This window comes from Diabrotica undecimpunctata, chromosome 4, assembly GCF_040954645.1.
Source record: "Diabrotica undecimpunctata isolate CICGRU chromosome 4, icDiaUnde3, whole genome shotgun sequence".
In the NCBI taxonomy this organism is placed as follows: domain Eukaryota; kingdom Metazoa; phylum Arthropoda; class Insecta; order Coleoptera; family Chrysomelidae; genus Diabrotica; species Diabrotica undecimpunctata.
Genome location: NC_092806.1, coordinates 64,121,095 through 64,147,925, shown reverse-complemented (window position 1 = coordinate 64,147,925; position 26,831 = coordinate 64,121,095). Strand labels below are relative to the sequence as shown.

Genomic DNA, 26,831 nt, shown 5'->3' with positions numbered 1-26,831 from the left:
TGTGTATTTGCCGTCCGTACAAGTTACAATGACAATAGGATTTAGGATCACCGATCACAATCGATTTGTGCACACCAGGCATCGAGCAAAAAGACAAAAGAGGGAATCTAATCGTTATGAAAAGGAGACCAAAAAAGTGGCCTCTGATGGCGGACATATCCGGAAATGCGAATGCGCCAAATTTAAATTTTCCGACACTTATTAACAATAGCTATACAATAGTTTTCAGAATGTGTCTTAGACGAGAAAATTTTAATTAAATATTAACGATAACAGTCTAAAATGTGAAACAATTGTTAAAAAACTTCAATATAAATAAGATTTCATGTGACAGTTGGGACACATAATAACATAACCCAACTAAATTTGATTTCTTAAACAAGGAAAGACTCTTTTTCCTTGTTTAATTTGGCCTCTCAAGATGGCACTACCTGTCTAACAATATTTTTGCCCCCACTACCTTTACATTCCCTCTTTTGTCTTTTTGCTCGATGACACCAGGCCAGCTACAACGCGTGGCTATTGCGGGGAAGTGAGAAGTGCGGTCGGTGGTATTGGGCCAATGAAAATTAATTTTTAGCTGAGCAGTGCTCTGGAGATTGTGTCTCATGTCTCGAACCCGTGAAGTTTCCGCATGTCTAAATAGAATAAAAATAACTAAATGTTACCTATTACTCATAAGCTGCGGATCTGTAATTTCTGATTTCAGTTACGGTTAATTAGTTGATTAAAAATATTATTTATAGAATAATAAATTTTAAATATTTATATAAATGTTTGTATGAAAATAATTATTGTGGGAGTGCACGTGCACATGTGCACTTATGAAGGAATCGCCACTGTTCCCGCCATATTTTTTCGAATAGTCAACACGTTTAGTAAGTTCAGAGTAAATATTTTATGCTTGCAAAAATGGCGATCGCTTTCCAAACACGTTTGGCGTCAACAACACTCAGCAAGTCGTTCAGAAGAATAAGATTCTCATTATCCATCTAGTCCTAGTCGGTGACAGGCAACCGTCCATCAGATGACCATCAAAACATTATTAGATTCCAAAAGCGTTGCGTATTTACATTGTCCGTCTATGTCGCGGCTAGCCCCCGCCTGCCGGCATTGTAGGAAATAATGTTTTGACTTGTCGGTGCCTTGATTGGTAACGTGCCTTGAGGATAGTGAAAATATTATGCACTTATGCAGTTCGTCTGTGAAAAGCAAGCATTATTCTAGTGCAAACTTATGAATGCTGGTTTAATTTAAGCCATAAAGATTACAGTGATAGCAATATTAAGGGGAAAATATGGAAAACATTTGGCGAGGAATTCAAGGTAGTCTTGTAAGATTGTACTACTCATTTCAAATTTATTAATTTTAAAAGTAATTTAACTACAAATTATATTACTAAGTATTTACCTACATAAATTTTACTACAAACTTTTAAATGAAACTACATTATTCATTATTTTAATTTAATCGCTGGCAATATTTTTTTAAAATAGTGTGACTGATCATACTGTGATGCATCATACTTCCCAAGGTAGCGCCCCTTGTGGGGAGGAGAAAAAAGTTTGAAATGTTTCTCGTATTTCGTAAGCTGTTCTTTGAGCACTACCTCCCTGCAGAGGAATATCTCTAAATTGAGTTTGATTTAATACATCAGCCCTAGAGTGTTACGTTGTCTCTGTGGGCTTTTAATAATATTGACGACCAGTTTCTTTTTAATATCTTTTATTAAAGACCAACTAAACTTAATACATGATTATACCTAACGAGCCATCTTTTTTCTCCTTGTCCGCTGTCCATCATCTTCACCTGTCACTCATGTTAAGGTAGGTTTACAAATATTAAGGTTCACATAACATGACATGCCCCTTAAAAAAAAAAAAACTATCCCAACAACCTAAATCTACCCGCAACACTACACTGCCGCATTACTCTTCTGAAAATGAAAACCTTTTTGGTCTATTTACAATTCGACCACTCCTGGTACAAAATTGATTACTTACATTTAGTCTATGTGACCTATTTAAGCTAACATTTAAATTGTCATAACTTTGATTTGAAATTGATGTATCGTTGTTCATATTTGGAGCCTCATACAAATTGGAACTAGCTGCTGTACTATTTTCATGCTTAACTATCACCTCACTATTTTGTCTACTAATTGTACTGGCAGGCTTTAATATGTGTTGTCTGTTCCTACGATAATGTACCCCTTCAGGTATTCTGATGACATATGATCTTGGAAAAGGACCTATTTCTATCACAGTAGCTGGTAACCACGGTGATGATGGAACCTTTTTATAAAATAAATTTTCTCCAACAAACAGATTCGGTAAGTTACTAGCTGACCTATCATGATATTCTTTTACTTTCCTTTCTTTTTCCTTAATAAATTTGTTATATTCGTCCCTATCAATTGTTTTTGGTATGAGTATTTTTTCACTAACAGGTAATTTCATTCTTAAATTACGTGACATTAGTAACTGAGCTGGAGAATAACCACATTCTAACGTTGTATTTCTGTACTGCAACATTCCCTGATATGGATCAGAGCCTGACTCTATACACTTATTAAAAATATTCTTTACAGTTTGAACTGTCCTCTCTACCAAACCATTACTTTTTTATAATAAGGACTAGAACTTTGATAAGTAATGTCCCAATCTACTAAAAATGACTGAAACTCTTTTGATGAGAATGGGGGACCATTATGAGACATTAAGATGAATGGTATTCCATGTCTCGCAAATATAGACTTCATTGTACTAATTACCTCTTTTGCTGAAGTCTTATTTAAAGGCGCTATTTCAAAGTATTTAGAATAATAATCTACTAATAATATATATGTGACTTTACTATAATAAAAAAAATCAACACCAATTTTCTGCCAAGACAAAGTTGGTATTTCATGTAGTAATAGTTGTTCTGGACTATTTGATCTATGATATTTAATACATACTGGACACTGTTCAACTTTATTCTTTATATCTACTGTCATGCCTGACCAAAAAACTACTGTACGTGCTTGTCGAATACATTTTTCATATCCTAAATGACCTTCATGAATTATTTCTAATATAACTTGACGCAATGACTCAGGAATTATTATTTGATTTCCTCTAAAGACTAATCCATCCACAACATTTATTTCATAATTGAAATTGTAATACGGTTTAACCTCCGTTTCCAATTTATATTTCGAACTTGGCCAACCTTCATTATAATATCTTATTATTGACTGTAAAACTCTATCAGTTTTGGTTGCTGCCTGTATTTCCATTAATTTCTTTGAAGACACAGCTAAATTGTTAACTAATAAACTTCCATGTATACGTAACTCTTCATCTCCACTATCAGTATTATCTGGACCTTCTACTGGTGCTCTACTTAATGTATCTGCGATGAAAAGAAATTTTCCTGGAGTATAGCTAACTTCTAAATCATAAAGCTGTAAGTTTAGCATCATCCTTTGCAAACGTGCTGGAACCTCAGATAATGGTTTTTTAAAAAGACTGACTAATGGTTTATGATCTGTTTCAACTTGAACTTTTCTAGCATAAATGTATTGTTTAAATTTAGTATATCCGAACTGGATTGCATATAACTCTTTCTCTATTTGTGCATAATTTGACTGAGCCTGTGACAAAGATTTAGATGCATATGCTATAGGTTTTTTGTTTTGTAAAATCACTGCACCAACTGCAAATTGTGAACTATCAACTGATAATGTTAAAGGTAAATTGTTATCAAAATATGCTAGTACTGGCGTTTGACTAATCATTTCTTTAAGCGACTCAAATTCTCTTCCATGCTCTTCTGTCCAATGAAAACTAATATTTTTTTTTTTCAATAACAACCTTAAATTTTTTGTACGCTCTGCTAAATTATTTATGTACTCACCTAAATAATTATTCATTCCCAAAAATCTTCTAATATCAGCTACACTGTTAGGAATAGACATTTGACAAATTGCACTTACTTTACTAGAATCTGGACATATGCCTTCTGCACTAAAAATATGACCCAAATATTTTATATCTGATAATAGAAATTTGCATTTGTCCATATTGAATTTTGAATTGAATTGTTTTGCCCTTTCTAGTACTAGTTCTAGTATTTTATTGTGACCTTCCAAAGTTTCACTATAAATTAAAATATCATCTATATATAAACAAACTCCTTCTATGTCTCCTACTATTTCATTCATTACTTTATGAAAAATCTCAGGAGCGCAGCTTATACCGTAAGGTAATCTTGTAAATCTAAACCTTCCAAAGGGTGTATTAAAATGTGCATAGCTTAGAACTCTCTAAATCTAATGGTATCATCTAGTGTTGTCCATCATCTTCACCTGTCACTCATGTTAAGGTAGGTTTACAAATATTAAGGTAGGTTCACATAACACCGTCACTTATGTAATTATGTAAAATACAAGTGGTTAAAATGATTTTATCAGCATATTTAGGTTTTGACTTTAGTATTCTACAATATACCTGAAACCGTTGAGCTAATATACCGAAAGCAGTCTCAACGACTCTTCGAGCTCGAGATAGACGGCAATTGAAATTTGTTTTTGCTTCGTCTCCTTTAATTTGCGATCCTGGATAATAGGTTTTCAATGGGGAGGCCTCGTCGCCGACCATTACAAATGGCATCTCAGTATTGGTCTTTGGAAGAGGTCCCCCTGGTGGGGAATATTCATTGTATTATTGTGAAATCGGTGACCTAAACTTGAATTTTGCAAAAATACCCTTATCACTTTTCTTTCCATAAGCTCCTATATCAACAGCAATAAATTTATATTCTGCATCCACAAGTGCCATAAGAACAATAGAAAATATTTTTTTATAATTGAAATACTGGGATCCTCTCTTAGCGGGAGCTTCTATGAAGAAGAGGAAGCAGCAATGGCCTTAGGAAATGTAGACAATGAAGCTGTCTTTGATAGATAGAAGCAAGAGAAGTAGATAATAATATAACAAGATTTCAACTTGTGAATGAATACTTTAAAAATTTATTAAATTAAATGTACATAATTTATTAACAAATCTAAAATTATTTATATTTTTACAATACTTTTACATATATCACTTACAAACATAATTATACAAACCAATTTACATTATAAATTATCTAATTGCCCTACCCACTTCCCTAGAATATAGAATAAGACAAATATTAACATTTTTGGGTGATTTTGATACCATAGCTATAAAAAGTTATTTATGAGAAGAGCATGTGAAGAACTAGATTAGTATATTTTGGTTAGTGATAGTGGTTATGGAGTCAAGAAATATCTGATAACAGCCTTAGGTAATCTTCAATAATCAGCTGAAAATTTATTTAATGAGAATTCAGTAGAAAGGACACTTGGAATATGGAAACAGTAGTTTCCAGAACTGGTTTTTTGGATACAGGTAAAGTTAGAACGTAAAGTAGGAATTGTAATTGAAATATCAGTGTCACACAATATTGCAATTCTTTTTAATGGCCCTTTACCCGTACTACATGCAGAGGAAGCAGCAATGGCATTAACAAATGTAGAAAATGAAACTGTCTTTGATAGAGGAGTAAGATACATAGACAATAATATAACAACATTTCAACTTGTGCATGAATACTTTTCAAATTTATTAAATTAAATGTATATAATTTATTAATAAATATCTAAAATTAATTATATTTTTACAATAATTATAATACATATATCACTTTATCTAATAGTTATACAAACAAATTTACATTATGAATTATTTAAATGCCCTACCCACTTCCCTAGAATAAGACAAATATTAACGTTTTTGGGTGATTTTGATACCATAGCTATAAACAGTTATCTATGAGAAGAGCATGTGAAGAACTAGATTAGTATCTTTCGGTTGGTGATAGTGGTTACGGAGTCAAGAAATATCTGAAAACACTCTTAGGCAATCCTCAATCACCAGCTGAAAATTTATTTTAGGCAAAAATTAGAATTAGGAATCAATAGAAAGGACACTTGGAATAATATGGTAACAGTAGTTTCCTGTATTGGTTTTTAGGATACGGGTAAAGTTAGAACGCATAGAAGAGATTGTAATTGCAACATCAGTGTCACACAATATTGCAACACTTTTTAATGACCCTTCACCCATACTACATGAAGAAGGGAAAGCAGCAATGGCATTAGTAAATGTAGAAAATGAAACTGTCTTTGATATAGGAGCAAGAGAAGTAGTAGTAGTAATAATATAAAATGATTTTAACTGGTGCATGAATACTTTGCTAATTTATTAAATTGAAAGTAGAGAATTTATTATACGTTAAATATTTTAAATTATCTGGTGCAAAGTTAACAATCTCCATATGCTACTACAACAAAATAAACAATCTTCAATGGTTCATGTCAAAGTCGTCAATATCCACTAGATTAATGTGATTTTCTTTTTTATTACTGAGAGTACAAGTTATTTATTCTTTATAGTTTAGTTATGAATGTAACAACAATGTACCTGTAGAAATAAATATTTAAAAATTTCCGATTTTTATGACTAAATCGTATTTATATTATAAATTTGCTCAGATTATTTTAGGTGGGAGATTGTCACTTTTGATGTCATTTCATTTCAAAGCAAATTGAAATTGAAATACTGGGATCCGCTATTAGCGGGAGCTTCTATCTGGACGTGTTTACCGTCTAGGGCACCAAGGCAATTGGGAAAATTCCATATTCTCCAAAAGTCGTCACCAACTTTTTTCCAATCATTTTCATTATTTAGTGTCATTTTTTCCTTCAACATTTTACTATTTACAGCATTGCAAACTTCTTTGATTATAGACCAAACTGTTGAATGTCCCAATCTATAACTAAAAGCTAATGACCGCATTGTATCCGCTGTAGCTAAAAACCTGAAAAAAAATGACCTTTGAATTTGTAGAATTCTTATTAAGTATATTTAATAAGTAATTGTTAATATAGGTTATTAATAAAAGTTTTTTAGCGAACGATTGTAAACAAAAATGGTTCAGCCTAAGAGAAATTCGTAGAGCTCTGGGAACTAAGAGGACTGTCTCTGGTCAAGCAGCAGCGAACAAAAAATGGAAATACGAAGATGAGCTAAATTTTTTAATACCATACTTTCAAGAACGAGACACAATATCCAATGTTGCATCATAAAATGAATCTGCCGAGTTAACAGTTGTAGAGGAGAATCAAAATGAAGAAGAATCGAGCAGGGAACAGTAGTCAAGTACTCAATTAGAGACTGGAGAAAGTTCCCAGCTTTCACAACCTGAAAACCGTGCTAAAATATTTAAGCCGAAGTCCATCAGCACACAAATCGAGAAGAGCGAAAGTATCTCATTCTGAAACCATTGAATCACCATCAACCACTTTGATGAAATATATTATAAGAAAAATGAGCAACCCGAATAATGATATACCTATACTTTTTTTATAAAGCTTAATTTAGAATATATAGAATATATTATGTGATAGGGGAGAGTGTTGTACCTTTGGGCGCTTGTAACTCTGGACACTGTCGTTAAAATTGTTGTTTTCTCCGTGATAGAAAGAATTTAACGTTTTGCTATTGACCACTTGAGGTCGGTACAATAGTTTCGCTTCATAAATATAAAGACTTTGGAATTTAGTCAGGCCTGTGAATTTTTCGTGTTGAAAGTAAATAATTAGCGAGAGCATAAAGAGTCGGTGTGTTACAAAGTTGTGGCTGGTTTCATCTTTAACTTCCCAGGTAAGAAATATACTATGTTTGCTATTTAAAACTTGTGTTCACCAATACATAAAGTTTACATAACCTTAAAAAATTTATTTGTTTTGGTAGTCGTAAACATTGTTGTACCTTGGGACATTACGTTTGTTGTACCTTTGGCCTGGCCAGAGGTACAACTGGAAATGGCGAAAGGTACAAGACGAAACATTTTACTTTTTCTAATTTATCTGTAATTTCACTGGAAGTAGACACTAAAGTAAGGCGAAATCGGCACTGACGTGTGTTTTAATGAATAGGCAATAAATAATTTTTTATCACTTATGTGATTTATTAACCTCACTGCACTCGGCTAATAAACTCTACAAAATTCAACTTTAATGCTTTTTTACTTAAATAACAAGTAAACTGACACCAAACTTCTTTACAGAAAAAATTCCACTAAGCAAAAGTGGAATAAAAAGTGACAAAGTGGATGTAGGTGCTTTGCAGAAAGCTGTCGAAGACGTCCTCGAAAATAAGATTCCGGTTCGACAAGCTGCCAAAAAATATGATATTTGTCGATCAACCTTATCTAATCATATTCGAATTCATGTAAACTCCGAACGTCCTACATTCGAATACAACGCGAACAACGATGTTAAAAAAGTGTTTTCAACAAGAGTCACAGTTGGAGCAGTACTTGACACAGACAGCGTCGCTTCATTATGGACTCACAAAAAAAGATGCAAGAATCTTAGCATTTCAATACGCACGTGAAAACAAGATAAAAACACCAGACAATTGGACTTCAAATGCAACTGCAGGCAAAGAATGGCTAAGACACTTTATGAATCGGCATCCATCATTGTCGCTAAGGAAACCCGAGGCTACAAGCCTGGCAAGGTCAACCAGTTTTAACAAAGAAAATATCCAAGCTTTTTTTCAACAATCTTAAAACAGTAATGTCACGCTATAAGTTTTCCCCTGTCAATATCTATAATTTAGATGAAACCGGGAATTCTTCAGTCCATGCCCCACCTAAGATAATAGCCTTAAAAGGTATAAAGCAACTGGGTAGTATGACATCCGGAGAAAGAGGGACCAATGTAACTTTGATTGCTGCGGTTAATGACATCGGTAACCATGTGCCGCCCATGTTGATATTCGCTCGTCTTTCAATGACCACATGTTACATGGTTCACCACCGGATTCAACTGGAGGCGCAAATCCATCAGGATGGTCAAACGAGAAGCTTTTTTTACAATACTTGCAGCATTTTATAGCCCACGTTAAGCCGAGAGAGCAAGAAAAAGTGCTACTAATACTGGATAATCACGAGTCCCATATTGCAGTTTCCGGGATTGATTTGGCGAAGGAAAATAATATTGTGCTATTAACGTTACCGCCACACACTCGTACAGAACTCAACCTCTTGACAGGACTGCTTTTGGACCATACAAAACCTACTACAACACCATAGCTAATGAGTGGATGATGACCCATCTTGGACGTCCTATAAGCTTGTATGACGTAGCTGAACTCGTAGGCAAGGCATTTGCAAAAGTATTTATCCCTGCAAACATTGTCAAAGGATTTGAAAAACAGCTAAGCTAGATTGAATTACTGCGTAGTGATATTGGACAAATCACAGAATACATAAGAGGAGTAAGAAGTAGAAAAATCATCAAGAGAGCTGAAGAAATGTTGCTTAAATATTGTTTAACACTCTAAGACACTCACGACATGATCCAGAAAACAACACACCTCAACGATGCCTGGACATATTAAAACAAAAACTATCTGTTTATTCAGGCCGCGTGAGGAGATACAAAGTTAGCAACAACCGGAAATGCGACAATATACTTTTTGAGCAATCAGAGAAGGCGTTTTATAGGAAACTTAATTCCACTGTGGAAAATAAAAATAAATCATATCCAAGCCAAGAAGAAAACACGAGTTTTGGGGAAATCAACTTTCAACGCTAGCTACTCATAACACCGATGCTGGATGGATTGAAGACACAACGAACAACTGTCAGCATTACAATAATATTACTTACGAACCCTTTACCACTGAAGAAGTCTCAAATACTATCAAAGAGCTTCATAACTGGAAATCTCCTGGACCAGACGGAGTTCAAAATTTCTGGCTAAAAAAGTTTTGGAGTTTTCATGAGTGTTTGTCAACGTTAATTAATCATGTTATCTCTAATCCACAGGAAATACCATCATTTCTTACACAGGGAACCACTTATCTAATACTAAAGGATCAAAATAACACCCAAGATCCAGCCAAATACCGCCCAATTACTTGTCTTCCAACTTTGTACAAATTGGTCACATCCTGTGTAGCCCAGCGTATCCACCAACACTGTACTCTAAAAAATGTCATAGAGCCTCAACAGAAAGGATGCGCTAAGGGTTCCAAAGAAGAACTAATTATCCACTCAGTCATTTCTAACCAGGCATACACAAAAAAAGAACCTTTTTGCTGCCTTCATTGACTACAAGAAGGACGTAGATTCAGTGCCGCATGAATGGCTTATAGATATATTGAAAATATATAAAATCGATAATAATATTGTGACCTTTTTAAAACATATAATGACGGAGTGGGAGATTAAAACTCACCTTCAAATACCTGGTGAAAATAATATCGAAACTGAAGATATCCCAATCAACCGGGGCATTTTCCAGGGAGACTCGTTGAGTTCACTTTGGTTCTGTTTAGCGATGAACCCACTATCTCAGCTGCTGAACTTCACTGACTCAGGTTTTACCATAAAAAATAACACTTTTGTGGCGAAGCTTAATCATCTGTTGTATATGGATGATGTGAAATTAATGGCTTCCACTCGAAACCACCTAGATCAGATGCCAAAAACTGTAATACTTTCTCAAATGATATTAGTATGTACTTTGGACTAGACAAGTGCAGTATACTAAATATAGTCAGAAGAAAGGGCCCGGAGGTTTTGATATGCAAGATGACCAAAACATCGAGGCAATGGGTGAAAATGATATGTACAAATATCTCGGAGTACAGCAAGCACAAAAAATTTACAATAAACTAATGAAAACCGAACTAACTTCTGAGTTTGTGCGAAGAGTAAGACAGCTAAATCGGTCATATATTAATAACAAAAAATTGTTTAAGGCATTAAATACCTACGTCTGTTCTGCGCTTAGCTACTCATTTGGTATCATCAAGTGGTCAAAAATGGATATAGAAAGTCTCCAGCGAAAAGTAAGAACACTTCTCACAAAGGCGCAAAAACACCATCCACGCAGTGCAGTAGAGAGAACAACATTACCGAGATATCAAGAAGGAAGAGGACTTATGAACATATCGATAACATCGATAAACAGATTGCTAATTTAAGAAGTGGAATGCAATTTTAGATTCCCTTGCCGAGTAATTTATCAAGCTGTTTGCTTCGCAAGTTTTAGGAAGCACAGTGGGAAAAATTTGAATTCGGTTTCGCCAGGTAGAAATCGTTTGATTTCTCTTTTTGTTTTTAGAAACACTTCCAAAAAGTAGATGCACCACCAGCTATTCGAGAAGATTTTATGGAATACTTTATGTCATCACAAGGTAGCATTCCACGCCAAACTAATGGGGAGCTAAGTTTGCTACTTAGTTCATTTTGTAAGTTTGTATTTTGTAAGCGTAAATGCGTTGAATAAATGTGTACAATGTATAGACTATTTTCATTTCTACTACCATAAGACAAGTCATAGTTACCTCAATAATCTGAGATGATTCCAAGTTATCTTCATTGATGACTGCACTGCTGGATGTATCCACTATGAGAGAGTCTTTTGTCTGCCTTGGCGTCACAGAGTCAACTGTGAACATCATCTGGTTATATGCAAACCAGGTAAGGTCGTATTTACATTCACTTCCTACACCACTTTTCTTCTCTGTTACCTTTTGGTGTTCTTTTGAAAAATAAAATCAAACTTTTGATCTTATATCTAACAGCCTTCTCATTAATTCCATATATTTTAGCTAAATCTAGGTATGCATCGTTCCTTTTGTTTTATTTGTGTAAGACCGGCTAGTTATATCCCATAAGCACTCATAAGACTGTTAGTCTTCGGTGAATTCGAGGGTTTGTTCATTATTCATCTTATCACAATACACCAAAATGAATAATACTAAATATAAAAGGCATATTGAAACGCAAAGAAATCTAACTACGGTGGAACTACGTGCGCTGCGCTATGAAAAACCGGGTCCAGGAATGTAAACAGGCATGCCATAGTGCATCCGTTTCGGTGACAACGTATGCGGTGCGACATGTGTCTAAGCGTACGCAAAAGAGGCACGCAGTGTGGACTGTGGTTTTCATATTCATGCAAATATTCCTGTTGTTTTCTTATTTACTTATGTAAAAGTATTTTAGTTAAATTGACTGAAATTTTGCAGAAAGGTAGTTTTGGTCATGCTGATAAAAAAATGTATGTGCTCCAATACTCAGAAATCCATTGTTTCTGAGTTCTAGAGCTTCAAAATATCAGTTTTTAGTCCATTTTTCAAAATCATGAATTTGGAAATATACCGAGCCACACATACAATATACAGCATCTGAATCTCAATAAACACCAATATGGTATCGGAATGACATTTCTTAATGTTTCCCTGTCAAAAACAAAGTGGGATGTCCTGGGTAGAATAACCCAATTCCAACTTGTTAAACTGTTTGTTCGGTCTGTTAGGCCGTAGTCTTCTGAGATTAGTTCTCGAGGTTTGGCCAACACTAGGGGTTCAGTAACATCTTATGAAGAATGTTGTAAGCTGAAACTGATGCCGCGTTGTAGTACGGATGTCATATTTATATTTTCAACTCGCCTCCCCTCCACTGGTTTCGGCGTGAAGGGGCGTGTCGTTGTTTGTAGCTTTTCTTTTTTCGTAATTTGCGGGAAGGGTGTTTGTGGATTTTAATATCGGTATCCATGTTTTGTTAATTCTTAGTCATTCTTCTATCCGATTAAAATTATTTGGATGCATTTCCACCGCTGCCCGATATAACTGTGGGTAGTACTGTAATGTTTTATCCAGTATCTGCGTTTCTTCAAACAGTATCCGATGTTCTCCGCTTCCCAAGGCGCGTTCGGCAACGGCAGATTTGTCGATATGTCCTAAACGACAATGACTTTTATGTTCGTCTATCCTTGTGTTTATGTGTGGGTGATTCCAGCAATAATCGACACAAGTCGGTGGGGTCACCCTCTCCGATTTGGCTGAAATTTTACACACATGTTGTACTAGACAAAATTTCATGATTGTCAAATTTTCAGACCTTAATATACAAAATGGCGGCCGTGGTGCGCTATTGAAGTTTCACGCTTTTTATCAATTTTTTTTCGTGTTTCGCCGATTTTTTTAGTACAGCAAGCTAAATATGCTTAAACAAATATACACTATATGTTTTCCAATGTAAAATTTCCCGCTGAATACGATCCCGGTGTCAGAATTGCCATATGACGTCATGTAAAGCCACAAAATGCGAAACAAAGCGCTTTTTTTGAAAAAATCATATCTCAAAAACACCCTCTTTATTTTTTTTCGAATTTTCACAAAAGACGCCTAATACAAGTACTTTCGAATAAAAGTTGTCTCAAAAATCCTTTTTATATGTTTGAAGATGCTGTCCTATAAGAGTCCAAAAAAACGCGATTTTCCCGCCTTTTTTAGCGCTTTTCAGCTTCCAAATAACTTTTAGAGGTTTTCTGACAACGAATTCGAATTCGTATATATACGTATATTACACACACACACCCTTGTGTATATAGACGAACAAATATTATAATATGTATAATAATAAAATCCTAGCGCAAAAAATATATTGATTACAGCGCGCAATTCTGCGTTTAATATTGTGTCGCCCTCTATAAAACGGTAAAATCGGTGGTAAATAAATTCAAAATAGTCATTTTTTGTGTAAAATTTTCCGTAAATTCGAATTCGTTGTCGAAAAACATCTAAAAGTTATTTGGAAGCTGAAAAACGAAGGAAAAGCGCTAAAAAAGGCGGGAAAATCGCGTTTTTTGGACTCATATAGGGCGCACCGGCTTCAAACATACAAAAAGGATTTCTGAGACAACTTTTATTCGAAAGTACTTGTATTAAGGCGTCTTTTGTGAAAATTTGAAAAAAATTAAAGAGGGAGTTTTTGAGATATGAATTTTTCAAAAAAAGCGCTTTGTTTCGCATTTTGTGGCTTTACATGACGTCGTATGGCAAGTCTGACACCGGGATCGTATTCAGCGGGAAATTTTACATTGGAAAACAGATAGTGGATATTTGTTTAAGCATATTTAGCTCGCTGTACTAAAAAAATCGGCGAAACACGAAAAAAAAAATTGATAAAAAGCGTGAAACTTCAATAGCGCACCACGGCCGCCATTTTGAATATTAAGGTCTGAAAATTTGACAATCATGTTTTTTTGTCTAGTACAACATGTGTGTAAAATTTCAGCCAAATCGGAGAGGGTGACCCCCACCGACTTGTGTCGATTATTGCTGGAATTACCCGTATCTTTTTGTGGTTCCCACATATACCATTTCACATGTGCTTGGTATTCGGTATACTCCGGCCGTTGCTAACGGGTCGCGTTTGTCCTTCACCGATCTTAAACAGTCCTTGATTTTCTTTGTTGGCTTGAAAATGGTCTTTACATTGGCTTTTTTAAATATTCGACCAATTCTGTCTGTTACTCCCGATATATAGGGCTAGAACGCTTTGCCTATACATGCCGTTTCTTCGTCCTTTCTTCTAGAAACGTTGTTAATCGCTTTATGTACATATTTCTCTTCTGGTATAACCATTAGAGGTGAGCACTTTTTCAATATTAAGAAGTTCACTTTGCAGATGATGTGGTTCACAAATTCTCTTCGCCCTCTCCGCCAGACTTTTGATGACACTTTGTTTTTGGCCTGGATGTTCTTAGTTCCTGTTTAGGTATCTGTCCGTGTGTGTAGGTTTTCGATACCCTTTATGTCTTAAGTAACCTTCCTTTCGATTTACTAATCTTATTACGTTAGGAAAGTTATTTAGGACATTACTAGGACAAGGATTACTAAAGGTCCTAACAGCTCGAACAAACAGTTTAACAAGTTAGACGATGGTCGTGAAAGCCTAACGCATTTTATCAACCTAATTCCAGTTCCAAATTCATTATTTTGAAAAATACACTAATAACCGACATTTTGACGCTCTATCACTAATAACAATTGATTTCTGCATCTTGGCGCAATGATAACTTTTGATCAGCATGACCAAAGCTAAATCTCTGCAAACTTCAGCCAATTTAACTGAAACGATTTTTATTTAAGTAAAGTGTTATTACAGGTCCTTTCACACTTATACGGTTTTTCTCCAGTGTGCAATCTCAAATTCATTTTAAATTATAGATTTTAGAAAACTGTTTAAAAACAAATTTCACACCTGTATCGCTTTTCTCCAGTGTGGATTCTTAAGTCAATTCACAACAATCAAATCGCTTGCTTCACTAAATTGCTTAAAACAAATTTCACACTTTTAAGGCTTTTTTGCAGTGTGCGTTCGTAAATGTTGTTTCAAATTGCCTGATATACTAAATCGCTTAAAACAAATTTCACACTTGTAAGGCTTTTCTCCATTGTGTATTCTTAAGTGTCTTTTCAAACTGCCAGCTTCACTAAATTCCTTAAAACAAATTTCACACTTGTAAGGTTTTTCTCCAGTGTGCACTCTCAAATGGACTTTCAAATAATTTGTAGTAATAAATTGCTTTAAACAAATTTCACACTTGTCAGGCTTTTCTCCAGAATGCATTCTTAAGTGTTTATCCAAATCTTCTACTTGTCCAAATTGCTTAAAACACATTTCACACTTATAAGGGTTTTCTCCATTGTGTATTCTTAAGTGTCTTTTGAAATTGCCAGCTTCACTAAATTCCTTAAAACAAATTTCACACTTGTAAGGTTTTTCTCCAGTGTGCACTCTCAAATGGACTTTCAAAGAACTTGTAGTAATAAACTGCTTTAAACAAATTTCACACTTGTAAGGCTTTTCTCCAATGTGCATTCTTAAGTGATTTTTCAAAGTGCCTGCTACACTAAATTGCTTAAAACACATTTCACACTTGTAAGGTTTTTCACCAGTGTGCATTCTTAAGTGTGTTTTCAAACTGCCTGCTTCACTAAATTGCGTAAAACAAATTTCACACTTGTAAAGCTTTTCTCCAGTGTGCACTCTTAAGTGTTTTTTCAAACTGCTTGCAGTACTAAATTGCTTAAAACAAATTTCACACTTGTAAGGCTTTTCTCCAGAATGCACTCTTAAGTGTCTTTTCAAATCTCCTGCTTGTCTAAATTGCTTAAAACAAATGTCACACTTGTAAAACTTTTTTCCAGAATGCACTTGTAAGTGTTTTTCCAATGTGTTCTCTTCACAGAGAGAGCCTAAAATAAAAGAAAAGATTTAATAGAACACAAAAGAAAATTTTAAAAACCCATGTCTGAAGCTATTTTCTTATGGCATGTTATTCCCATTTAAATAGTAATTACCCATGTATATTGGCACAACAACATAGTGCCAATAGACACAATTTATGTTATTTACCACATTATATGTAATGATTTCCAAAATATCAATTGAAATGAAAATTTGAGAAATCATTTTACATGTGAATGGTTTTTTTCTTAAGACATATTCCTATGTATTCTTAAAGAATTACTCGTTGGAAATTATTTTAGGCATATTTAACAATTTAGAAAGATTTTACTATCATTATAGAAATTTTACAGGTAAAATGTTTATGTTTAACAGTGATGACTATAGCTCAGTGGCTATAATACTGGCCTGCCAAGCTAGAAGGCCCTGCATTAACACCATAGAATTTTCAATTTATAATTTAAGAACATGTTAGGTGTGTAAAGCAGTCAACTGTGGTTGTTTAGTCACATTAGGAGCTTTTGTGTGATCTGAAAATCGTAACACTAGACCTTAACCAGAATGGATAGTTTCTAGAGAAAAAAAGGAAAAAAAAAAAATAAATACCACAATAAACAAGATGGAAGATATAGAGTGTTCCACGTTAAGAAAATAACATTGCGGAGATAGGACCATGTATTTCTTATGGATGATAGAAGCGCAGCGATGCCAGGATGAACACAAGCCCGATTCAGGGTTGTATTATTTGTATTTTGGTTTCCGGAGACATGAATTAAAATTAATGTTTTTTAACGTAATTAACCAAAAATGCCCATTCGAAAAAAGAGATGAAAAGTAGTGAAAATGATTTTAATTAAATAAATAGTATTTACAAAAGATAATTTTATTTTATATTATTTTAATTATAGTAACGACAGTTTATTTATTTTTTGGTGAGAATACCATATGCCATTAATCATGGAAATCAGTAGAAAATATTTCTTAGCTAAATCATGCATTTTGCATTGAAAGATAAGCAATTAAACGGACCGCTTTGCATATATCTAATTACTAATTGCAACTTAAAATAATACAGTGTGCGTATGTCAGCTATTTTATGTCGTTCTCTGACTACATAATGATAATAGAATTTTCGGTTCTTTAGTAGTTATTGTGACTTTACAATTAAATGTTAATTGAAAATGGAAATTCAAAAATTAAGCCAAGGGAATATCTTGAACATCCATGCAAAACAAATTGTTTTAAATGTATTTAATTATCATCTAAATTTAAGAAGTGGTGAAAGTGTTAGAAGTTTAACCGATAAATTAAGTGCTGTGACGGGATTAAGTTTTAGTACTATTTCTAAAATACGCAAAGAAACTGCGGAAGGAGGACTAAGGCCCATAGAAAACGTACCAAAAGTAGAGTGAACAGCAGACAGTTCACCGATGCAGTAGTTCGTACGCAGCTACGTGCCATCGTGCAGTTTTTTCTTTAAAAATTTACCGCCGAGATTGAACAAAGTTTTTGCACTGGTTAAAAAAGACATAAGATTTAGCAAACATGTCACGCACAACAATGTGGAGAATACTCCATAAAATGAACTTTGTTTTTTGAAAACGAGGAGTAAAGTCAAGCATGATTGAACGGCCGATATTCTAAAATGGAGGCATCAGTATTTGCTTGAGATAAAAAAATTTCGTTCTCAAGGATACACCGTTGTTTATTTAGACGAAACTTGAGTGCATGTTGGACATAGTGTTTCCAAAGAATGGAAGGACCTCTCAGTGTCTTCAATCAGGGATGCGTTTGTTAAGGGGTTGTCAACAAGCCTAAAACAGCCGACACAATGCCGATTTGTTATAGTGCATGCGGGTAGCGAATTGGGCTTTGTAGAAGGTGCTGCTTTTTGGTTTTTAGCTAAAAAAACTCAGCGCACTAGCATGATGAGATGGATGGTCATATATTTGAACAATGGTTTAAGGAAAAGCTGCTTCCTAATCTTCCAGAGAAAACTGTTGTAGTGATGGACAACGCTTCGTACCATGCGAGGAGAGAAAAAATGATTCCGACACAAGCCTTCAATAAAGATCAAATTAAGACATGGTTGCTAGAGAAAGATATCTTTTTTGAAAAAGATTATTTAAAATCAGAGTTCATGGAAGTTGTAAACACACACAAAGAAAAATACATATTGCCTCACACAACATAGAGTTTAAGACCGCCGCTATGGAACAATTAATAAGAAATGCAAACTATTGTAAACTTTCTATTAAGGAAGAGCAAACATTTTGGATTATTGACGGGTTGATGGCCGATATTGATCCTGTGGTAATAAATGTGACAGATGACAGTGACAGTAATGAAAGTGATAGCGATGATAGAGAAGATGAGAATGATGTTAATATGCAGTGAGTAAATTATGTGATAGTGTGCAAATCGACGGACACAAAGTGCCAAATCCGAAAAGTCTGTAAATAATAGTCCGTGAAAATTAGGTAATAGTGAGAAGAATTTCATATAATATAACTCTGACATTGAACATATACAGGGTGTTTCAAAAAAAGGTAACCCCGTCTCTAGGGTAGGTAAAAAACTGAAAAATAATTGGGGTTTGCTTAGTAAAAAATTTTTGTAACGCCATCCGTTTTCAAGATACAGGGCGTTGAAGAAAAAAAATTTTACGCATTTTTTACGATTTTGCCGAAACTACTGGCAACATTGTAATGAAATTTTATACGAATATGTTTTGGAAGCTGATACATCCCATGAATTTGTTTTTATATCTGATTCTCATAGAGGGCGCTAGTTACACGGATCGCACTAAGTATTAGTTAATATAATTTTTTTAAGAGTATAATTATTAATCAAAATTTCAAGTAAACTTACACATTATTCAATTTTACACGAAAAAGGTACTCTTGGTAAAACTCGATACTGTGTACCGTTTTCGGAATATTTTGATTTGAAAATTATGAAGTAATAATTGATGCTGGTATAAAATAGTTAGTAATTAAACAAAACTCACAAGAAGAAAATTAAATTAATGACTAAGAACATAAAATAAAATTCAATTACAGTAAGTGTTCAAAATGCCCTCCGTTTTCGCGAATACACAAGTCTATTCTTTTATCTAAAGATTCCATTAGCCTTCTAAACGGTAGGGGATCAGCTATGATGTCATTAAATTGACGTTGAATTCTTTCTTCCAATTCTTGGCGTAAATTTACCTCTGTAGCATAGACTTTTCCCTTAATATACGACCAAACTGCGTAGTCCAAAGGGTTAAAATCGCATGACCGAGGAGGCCAATGAATCGGAGCTTCTGCACCTCTACCAATCCATCGATTCGGAAAATGATTACTAAACCAATTACGACACCTTCTATCAAAGTGTGGTGGAGCTCCATCGTGCATAAAAAATAAAGATCTTCGCACGTTTAGCGTTAAATCTTCTAATATCTCGAATAAGGAATTGTTTAAAAAATCAAGATACATATCACCATTTAAATTTCCAGGTAGAATATGATAACCTATTAATTTGTTACCTCAAGTTGCTGCCCAAACATTAACTTTAAATGGGTGTTGGTAATGTAATACCCTTTTGACTCGTGGATTCTCATCACACCAGTAGTGTGCATTATGGGAGTTAAACATACCTTGTCGCGTAAAGGTGGTCTCGTCCGTAAAAAGAATGCATTTTAAAAAATTTGGATTGTGGGCTGTCCTTTGTTGCAATGTTTCACAAAAATCCACTCTAACCGGTAGATCATCTGGCAAGAGCTCTTGGACTTGTCTGTAATGATAAGGATGTAATTGCTGTTCTTTCAGTATCCACCGAGTACTTGAAGAAGAAGTATTTGTTTGTCTTGCTATATTCCTTACGCTAACTGTTGGATCTTGATCAAGTAAATTTAAAATATTATTTTCTTTATTAATTGTTCTTGTTGTTCTTGGTCTACCAGAATTTATTTTATTTGGTCTCACATTCCCAGTTTCTCGAGAACATCGTTCAACGGCTCTAAATGTTTTTTTACTTGGTAAGTTTCTTCTAGGAAACTTTTCTGCATAACGTGCCACAGCTGCACTAGAACATCCTAAACATTCGCCTAAGGTTAATAACATGTCAGTGTATTCAACATTTGAGCACATTTTGATTTTATTTTACAAATAACAAGGTTTCAAAACTCTAATTATTGTTGATTTATCGTCATAACAATCAATAAATGTCAGATTTCCATGGCACACTTGGAGAAAATAGAGGTATACCTATTAGAACTTCATTACTACCACCATCAATTATTACTTCATAATTTTCAAATCAAAATATTCCGAAAACGGTAGACAGTATCGAGTTTTACCAAGACTACCTTTTTCGTGTAAAATTGAATGATGTTTAAGTTTACTTGAAATTTTGATTAATAATTATACTCTTAAAAAAGTTATATTGACTAATACTTAGTACGATCCGTGTAACTAGCGCCCTCTATGAGAATCAGATATAAAAACAAATTTATGGGATGTATCAGCTTCCAAAACATATTCGTATAAAATTTCATTACAATGTTGCCAGTAGTTTCGGCAAAATCGTACAAATTCGTAAATTTTTTTTTTCTTCAATGCCCTTTATCTTGAAAACGGATGGCTTTACAAAAATTTTTTACTAAGCAAACCCCAATTATTTTTCAGTTTTTTACCTACCCTAGAGACGCGGTTACCTTTTTTTGAAACACCCTGTATATATATATATATATACATATAATGTATACATATAATGCATATATATATATATATATATATATATATATATATATATATATATATATACATATAATTCAAAATAACTTTAAAATATAGCTTTTATCAACTTACAAACTAATAATTTAAAATTTTTAAAATTTTTTTACTCTTTCGCTGTAATCTTCTGTTCCGTTAGTGATGATTCACCTTGTATACAAGGAAAAATTTTTATGTATGTAATTGTTGTTATTACTTACATGAAAATAAAATTAAAGCTGCACTTGCGTTTTTTAGTTACATCTTATCTAAAGCGTTTATAAATATGTAATGTTAAACAATAGTAAAATTTAACTATTTTTATTAGTCCTATAATAATTACATACCTATATCCTTCAATTAAAGAAACAAGTATTTATAATGCATTATTTTGTATTCAACTATACATATCCTTTTATTAGTGAAATTTATTAACTACAACTACACAGTGCTGAATAGAGCTCTGATTAGAATGAATCATATATGGACAATCTAATCTAATAGCAACACTTGCCTGAGAGTTTTGGCAACACTGATCTGCATATGCATAATGTTATTTTCTTAACGTGGAACGCTCTATAGATAAACTTGATTATATTAAAAACAGTATAACCATAGTTGCACCCACTAGCTTGTATCTAGCAGATATTTAGTGTAACTGAATACATGACCGATTAGGCAAAATGAAAAAATACTACACTTGAAAACAATCATTCTTACAAGCCATATTTGGACTATATTATGCTCACAGATTAACCACTAAGGCTGAATCCTATACTACTGACAAAACTTAGAAAACACAACTTATTGGTGTGATTATAATATCTGAAATACATTTTCAAAACACCTGTTTGATAAAACTTCTAATAAACTTATAAAGTTTCTTATAAAACATATTTAGTCTGTTATTGCCATCATACCCTTAGACATAAGAACATTTGTACTTGTTATCTTCAATAAACTGGCTCACAAAAAAGAGACAATATGTTTAAGTAAGACAGCTTTGACCATCCAGTAAATTTTAAATGATGCTCCTCTTCAGATAAAACATTGGTAATCAACCAATCAGATAATATTGATATAACAACAAAACATATAACAGAATAATTCCTTGTCTTACCAGAGTTATTTTCTGATTCATTCTTCAGATCCTCAAGATATGTGGATGTGGATAACTGACTCTTAATATATCTTGGATCATCTTCAACAAATTGTTCCTTACTTTCAGTTTTTATTTCCATAGCTAATAAATACAAATTAGATCACATTGTTTAGCACTAATTTTATTACTTGTATTACCTGAATTGTCTTCTGGGTCATTCTTCAAATCTTCAAGATTTGTGGATGAGGATAACTGACGCTCTATATATCTTAAATTGCCTTCAACAAACCATTCCTTACTTTCAGCTTTTATTTCCATAGCTAATAAATAGAAATTAGATCACATTGTTTAGCACTAATTTTATTACTTGTATTACCTGAATTGTCTTCTGGGTCATTCTTCAAATCTTCAAGATGTGTGGATGAGGATAACTGACTCTCTATATATCTTAAATCGCCTTCAACAAACCATTCCTTACTTTCAGCTTTTATTTCCATAGCTAAGTAATAAATACAAATTAGATCACATTGTTTAGTACTAATTTAAGGACTTTTATTACCTGAATTGTCTCCTGGTTCAATCTTCAAATCTCCAAGATTTGTGGATGAGGATAGCTGGCTCTCTATATATCCTAAATAGCCTTCAACAAACCCTTCCTTAATTTCAGCTTCTATTTTCATAGCTAATAAATACAAATTAGGGGCATTTCGCATTTTAAGGCACTCTAACCCATGGTACAATGAATACACAAGGTATGATACATAATGTTCCAAAATCGGTTCGCTTTCGCGCATGACGTAGTCAAGATCGCTTATTCCCGCAACATTTGAATGTAGTTGTATAGGAAAGACTTTTAATTTTAAGTTTTTTTATATAATTTGGCTAATTTAATTATAGTAATTATAAAGAGATGATAAAATTATGTTATTATAATATTTATCCTTTATAAAACATAGATATCCTTTATAAGACAAGTTTTAATTATCTTTTATTACACGTAGGTACAGGTTAATTAACTTATACTCCAGAGTTCGATATTTCAGATGTTTAAAAAGATACAGAAAAGTGGTAATGGAGGTACACAAAATTTGTACGTATATATACCTACTGAACTAAACACAAAATCAAAATAAATAATGACAAAGTCAACTTTATTTATATCGAATGAGCTAGCTGGCCATCGAATATGAGTGTAGTGAGGGCACACAATATTGCACAACATTTAAAATGACATTTTTGTCATATTCACACATAAAATTATCTTGGTATTGTTTATAATAATAATAACATTGTATATTTTAATAATGATAACATGATTTAACAAAGAAAAATATATTATTTTGGAAGATGCTAAATTGATTTCTTCCGAAACAGTTCTTATTGCCAATTTCATAGCAGGCTGAGGCTAATTTCTTACTTAACAAATCGATATGAAAAAACCATTAAGGTTTCATGACTAATAATTAATAAAAATAAAGATTTAGACTTACGTTGTTGACCTAGAAGTAGTAAGAAGCTGCTCAACATAATTTTTGGACTCTCTGTGTTCGCCTCCTTGTACGCGTTTCTTTTGGTTGGTTAAAAGGGTAGCCGATGTTGATTTAGGCAAATAAAGACTAGGTACTGCGTCAGGTTTGAGTTTTAGACCCTTTCTAGAAACGTAATTTAAAAGTTCCTGTTGTAGATTTCTTTGGTAATCTTCAGTTTTAAAATGTGTATAACAAATTCTTGCAGTATTACAATTAAAATTATCCTATCTACTACAAGATATAATCCACAGTTTTCTGGTCACGCTATCTTTAGGAAATGTATGAAACCTAAAGATTTTATCTTCATTGTCACTATTGCAACAAGCAATTGCACAGCGTACTTTGAAAAAGGTACAAAACCAGATATACAATGGCAAATAAAAACTTTCAGTTTTACAAAAAAATACTATACAGTATAAATAAATAGTAACTAAACACCATTTGTATAAAGACACATATATAAGCATATATCTAAATTATTTTTCTATTATAAAATAGATGACTCAGTCAGTATTGAGATACTTTAAAATATATTTATTATCTCATAAGTTGCAATTTGCAATAGTCACCATTGATAACCGATATTATTGTTGAACTTTTATTTTTATACAAGCTTTCTGTCTTGCCGGTGTAAAGTCGTCTGAAGTCGATATTTATTGTGTTTTGCGTTTGAACTAATTTGTGTCTTATTTTCATATTATTATATTGTTTGATAAGTAAATTTTGCATATAATAATCGGTAGGTTATAGTAATGTGTATATTTTTTATTTTACTAAATTTCATTATAAGTCATCTAAAATACCATATTGAATTGTAAAACAGATTTTTCTCTATTGTACTCTATTTTGTTTTTATTTCAGTAAAACTGCTTGGAAGTGAGTGACAGTGAATCAGAATAAGCAAATCTACTACTATTTACCTATTCACAGTATTTCCTCTGCAGAAACTTTTTAAATTTCAAGGGATTTGCATACAAAAAGAGTACTTATATTATTAGTATATGTATGAAAACAAAAATAAATATTTTGCCTGAATCTCTAGGAAAAGTAAAGGTTTTACGCTACTGAAAATATATTTTTTATTCAGTTATAACCAAAACAAAACATAAAAAAAAATTAGATCACTTTTTAACCATAATTTCAAAATTAATGTGTACGTTAAGCTGTAATAATGGGTTCGAGGTGGTTCAGGCGATCTTAACTACGTCACACTCCTGGGTCAGCTGTCAAATGTCATGCGCAATATCATACCTTGTGTATTCATTGTACCATGCTCTAACCTAACCAAATATATTTCCTCAAGGCACCGCGTCACAGTGTTGCCGTATTTATTTTAGTAAAATATGTATATGAATGTTACAAATATAAAGTTACTTTTACGAAATAATAATTTGTGTTATGAGAAGCTACAAATTTTAAATAAGTATAAAACTTGCCATATTTTTTTTGTAAAATGTATACGAAGGTTTAAAATATAAGTTACTTTTACGAAATTATAATTTGTGTTATGAGAAGCTACAAGTTTTAAATAAGTATAAAACAAATATTATATACGGTAATTTAATTAATACTATTAATTTTTTATATCATTGTACTCAATTTTATTGTATATGCATTTGATTATTTTTAATTTAACTAAAATCTATGAATTTTTATATAATTTCAATGCATTTCTATTATACACGGTAATTTAATTAATACTATTAATTTTTTATATCATTGTAATCAATTTTATTGTATATGCATTTGATTATCTTTAATTTAACTAAAATCTATGAATTTTTATATAATTTCAATGCATTTCCTATTAATTTTTATATGCATTTCTTTAATATTATGTGAGAGTATGAAAAAACTGGAGACTTGGCAACTCTGACACCATTTAAGAGTATTTTAACTGTCATATAAAAGCTTGGCTAGGTTAGAGTGCCTTAAAATGCGAAATGCCCCAAATTAGATCACATTGTTTAGCATTAATCTTACTTCTTGTACTACCTGTTTATTTTCCGGTTCATTCTTAAAATTTTCAAGATTTGTGGATAAGGATAACTGACTATATATATTTTAGGTGACCTGCCACAAACTTTCAGTCAGTTTTTACTTTCATAGCTGATAACAAAAGAGTACATTTTTGTTTAGGGCTAAGAATCAAATTATTTGTTGTGACTGTGAGTTGTGAAACAAAGAAATTTTTCTTCTTCTTCCTTTATTGGGTAATATCCCAGGGTATAATTTGACCAGCTAATTTAAGGGGATATTCTCAACTTGCTCGAATAGATAGACAATCGATCGGGACATTTTTCACATTTAGGCCCAGTTGAGTGAAGATAGCGTCAAGCCGTCAAATGGGTCTGAGTCTGACGTCTGACCGTCTGAAGTTCGGTGGTCTGACCAAAGAATATAGACGCTAGAAGCGTCTATTCTATATTCTTTGGTCTGACAAAATGAAAAATGAAATGTTGGTGTTTGGCAGTGTTGAAATTTACTAATTTACCTTACAAATGAAACAAACGCAATCAAAAGCAATAAGGAATTTAAAAACTAATACTTAACAATTACCAAAAAAAGAAAAAGTAAATTAGTAAAAAAAGTATTGCCCCAGTTTTTAAAAGTAAATAGTAAAATATCAGTATAAATCACGAGTATAAATAATAAACTTAAAAAGACATCTATTGCCTGGCAATTGGTGGTTTGAGGGTTATGGGTTATGACTCTATTGCCAAATCTATCCGCTAACCTATCAAAGGACAAAAAAATTTTCTAATAATTAATTGCAATTAATCAAACGAAACTAATATTAATTTATTCATGTTTTATTTCATGTATAAAATTGCAGAATCCATAAAATCATATAATAAAAATGTACATTTTAAAAGCTTTATCTCTTTGTATTTGAAGCATATAACATACATTATAAGGACATGGCAACACTGACAACGCAATATTTTGTTCTGTGAAATTAAATTGACTGGTAACTTGAGGCTATCTTCACTGGGCCTAAATGTGAAAAATGTCTGACAATCGAATATCCCCATATTAACACCAAAGAATATACACTTCATCTAATTTAGTTAACGATGTACGTCATCGGCGTCATAGCGTGTGACGTCACATGATACCAACACGAAATATTTAGGGTGTAGGTGTGTTTTTTTTTAGAATCACTTTACCGAGTACGCTGGCATTACAGCCACTAGACATATTTTATTATATACGCGTAGAACTAATATTTAAAAGTTTCTATTAATGTTAACTTAAAGAAATACACAATAATATGTTTCATTTAATTTGTATAAATGCATTATAAAG

At 32.8% G+C, this 26,831-nt stretch overlaps 1 protein-coding gene and 1 long non-coding RNA gene across 4 annotated transcripts; one reads left to right on the top strand and one right to left on the bottom strand.

Annotated features, from left to right (window-relative positions):
- The first annotated feature begins 1,026 nt into the window (after nucleotides 1-1,026).
- On the top strand, nucleotides 1,027-5,160 carry LOC140439598 (uncharacterized). The gene is made up of 2 exons (XR_011950659.1): nucleotides 1,027-1,846; nucleotides 4,389-5,160. It is a non-coding gene; the product is annotated as an uncharacterized lncRNA (long non-coding RNA).
- Nucleotides 4,985-25,820, bottom strand: LOC140439596 (uncharacterized). 3 transcript variants are annotated; one of them, XM_072529613.1, is made up of 7 exons: nucleotides 25,518-25,820; nucleotides 22,553-22,675; nucleotides 22,370-22,492; nucleotides 22,191-22,313; nucleotides 22,012-22,134; nucleotides 11,436-16,142; nucleotides 4,985-6,888 (listed from the first exon to the last, which is right to left on the bottom strand). In XM_072529613.1, the coding sequence occupies exons 2-6, from the start codon at nucleotides 22,671-22,673 to the stop codon at nucleotides 15,238-15,240; spliced, it is 1,395 nt and encodes a 464-aa protein (XP_072385714.1). In that variant the 5' UTR covers nucleotides 22,674-22,675; nucleotides 25,518-25,820; the 3' UTR covers nucleotides 4,985-6,888; nucleotides 11,436-15,237. The 3 variants fall into 3 exon arrangements, with proteins under 3 accessions (XP_072385714.1, XP_072385712.1, XP_072385713.1); XM_072529611.1 differs by lacking the exon at nucleotides 25,518-25,820 and having other exon boundaries at nucleotides 22,553-22,750; XM_072529612.1 differs by lacking the exon at nucleotides 25,518-25,820 and having other exon boundaries at nucleotides 15,145-16,142; nucleotides 22,553-22,750.
- Between the last annotated feature and the right edge of the window lie 1,011 nt (nucleotides 25,821-26,831).

Coding starts and splice junctions, on each gene's coding strand:
- LOC140439596 (XM_072529611.1), bottom strand. CDS start 22,706: ATGCGAAATGCCCCTAATTTGTATTTATTAGCTATGAAAATAGAAGCT. Junction 22,493..22,552: donor TGAACCAGGAGACAATTCAG/GTAATAAAAGTC, acceptor TTTATTACTTAG/CTATGGAAATAAAAGCTGAA. Junction 16,143..22,011: donor TGAATCAGAAAATAACTCTG/GTAAGACAAGGA, acceptor CTTTTATTTTAG/GCTCTCTCTGTGAAGAGAAC.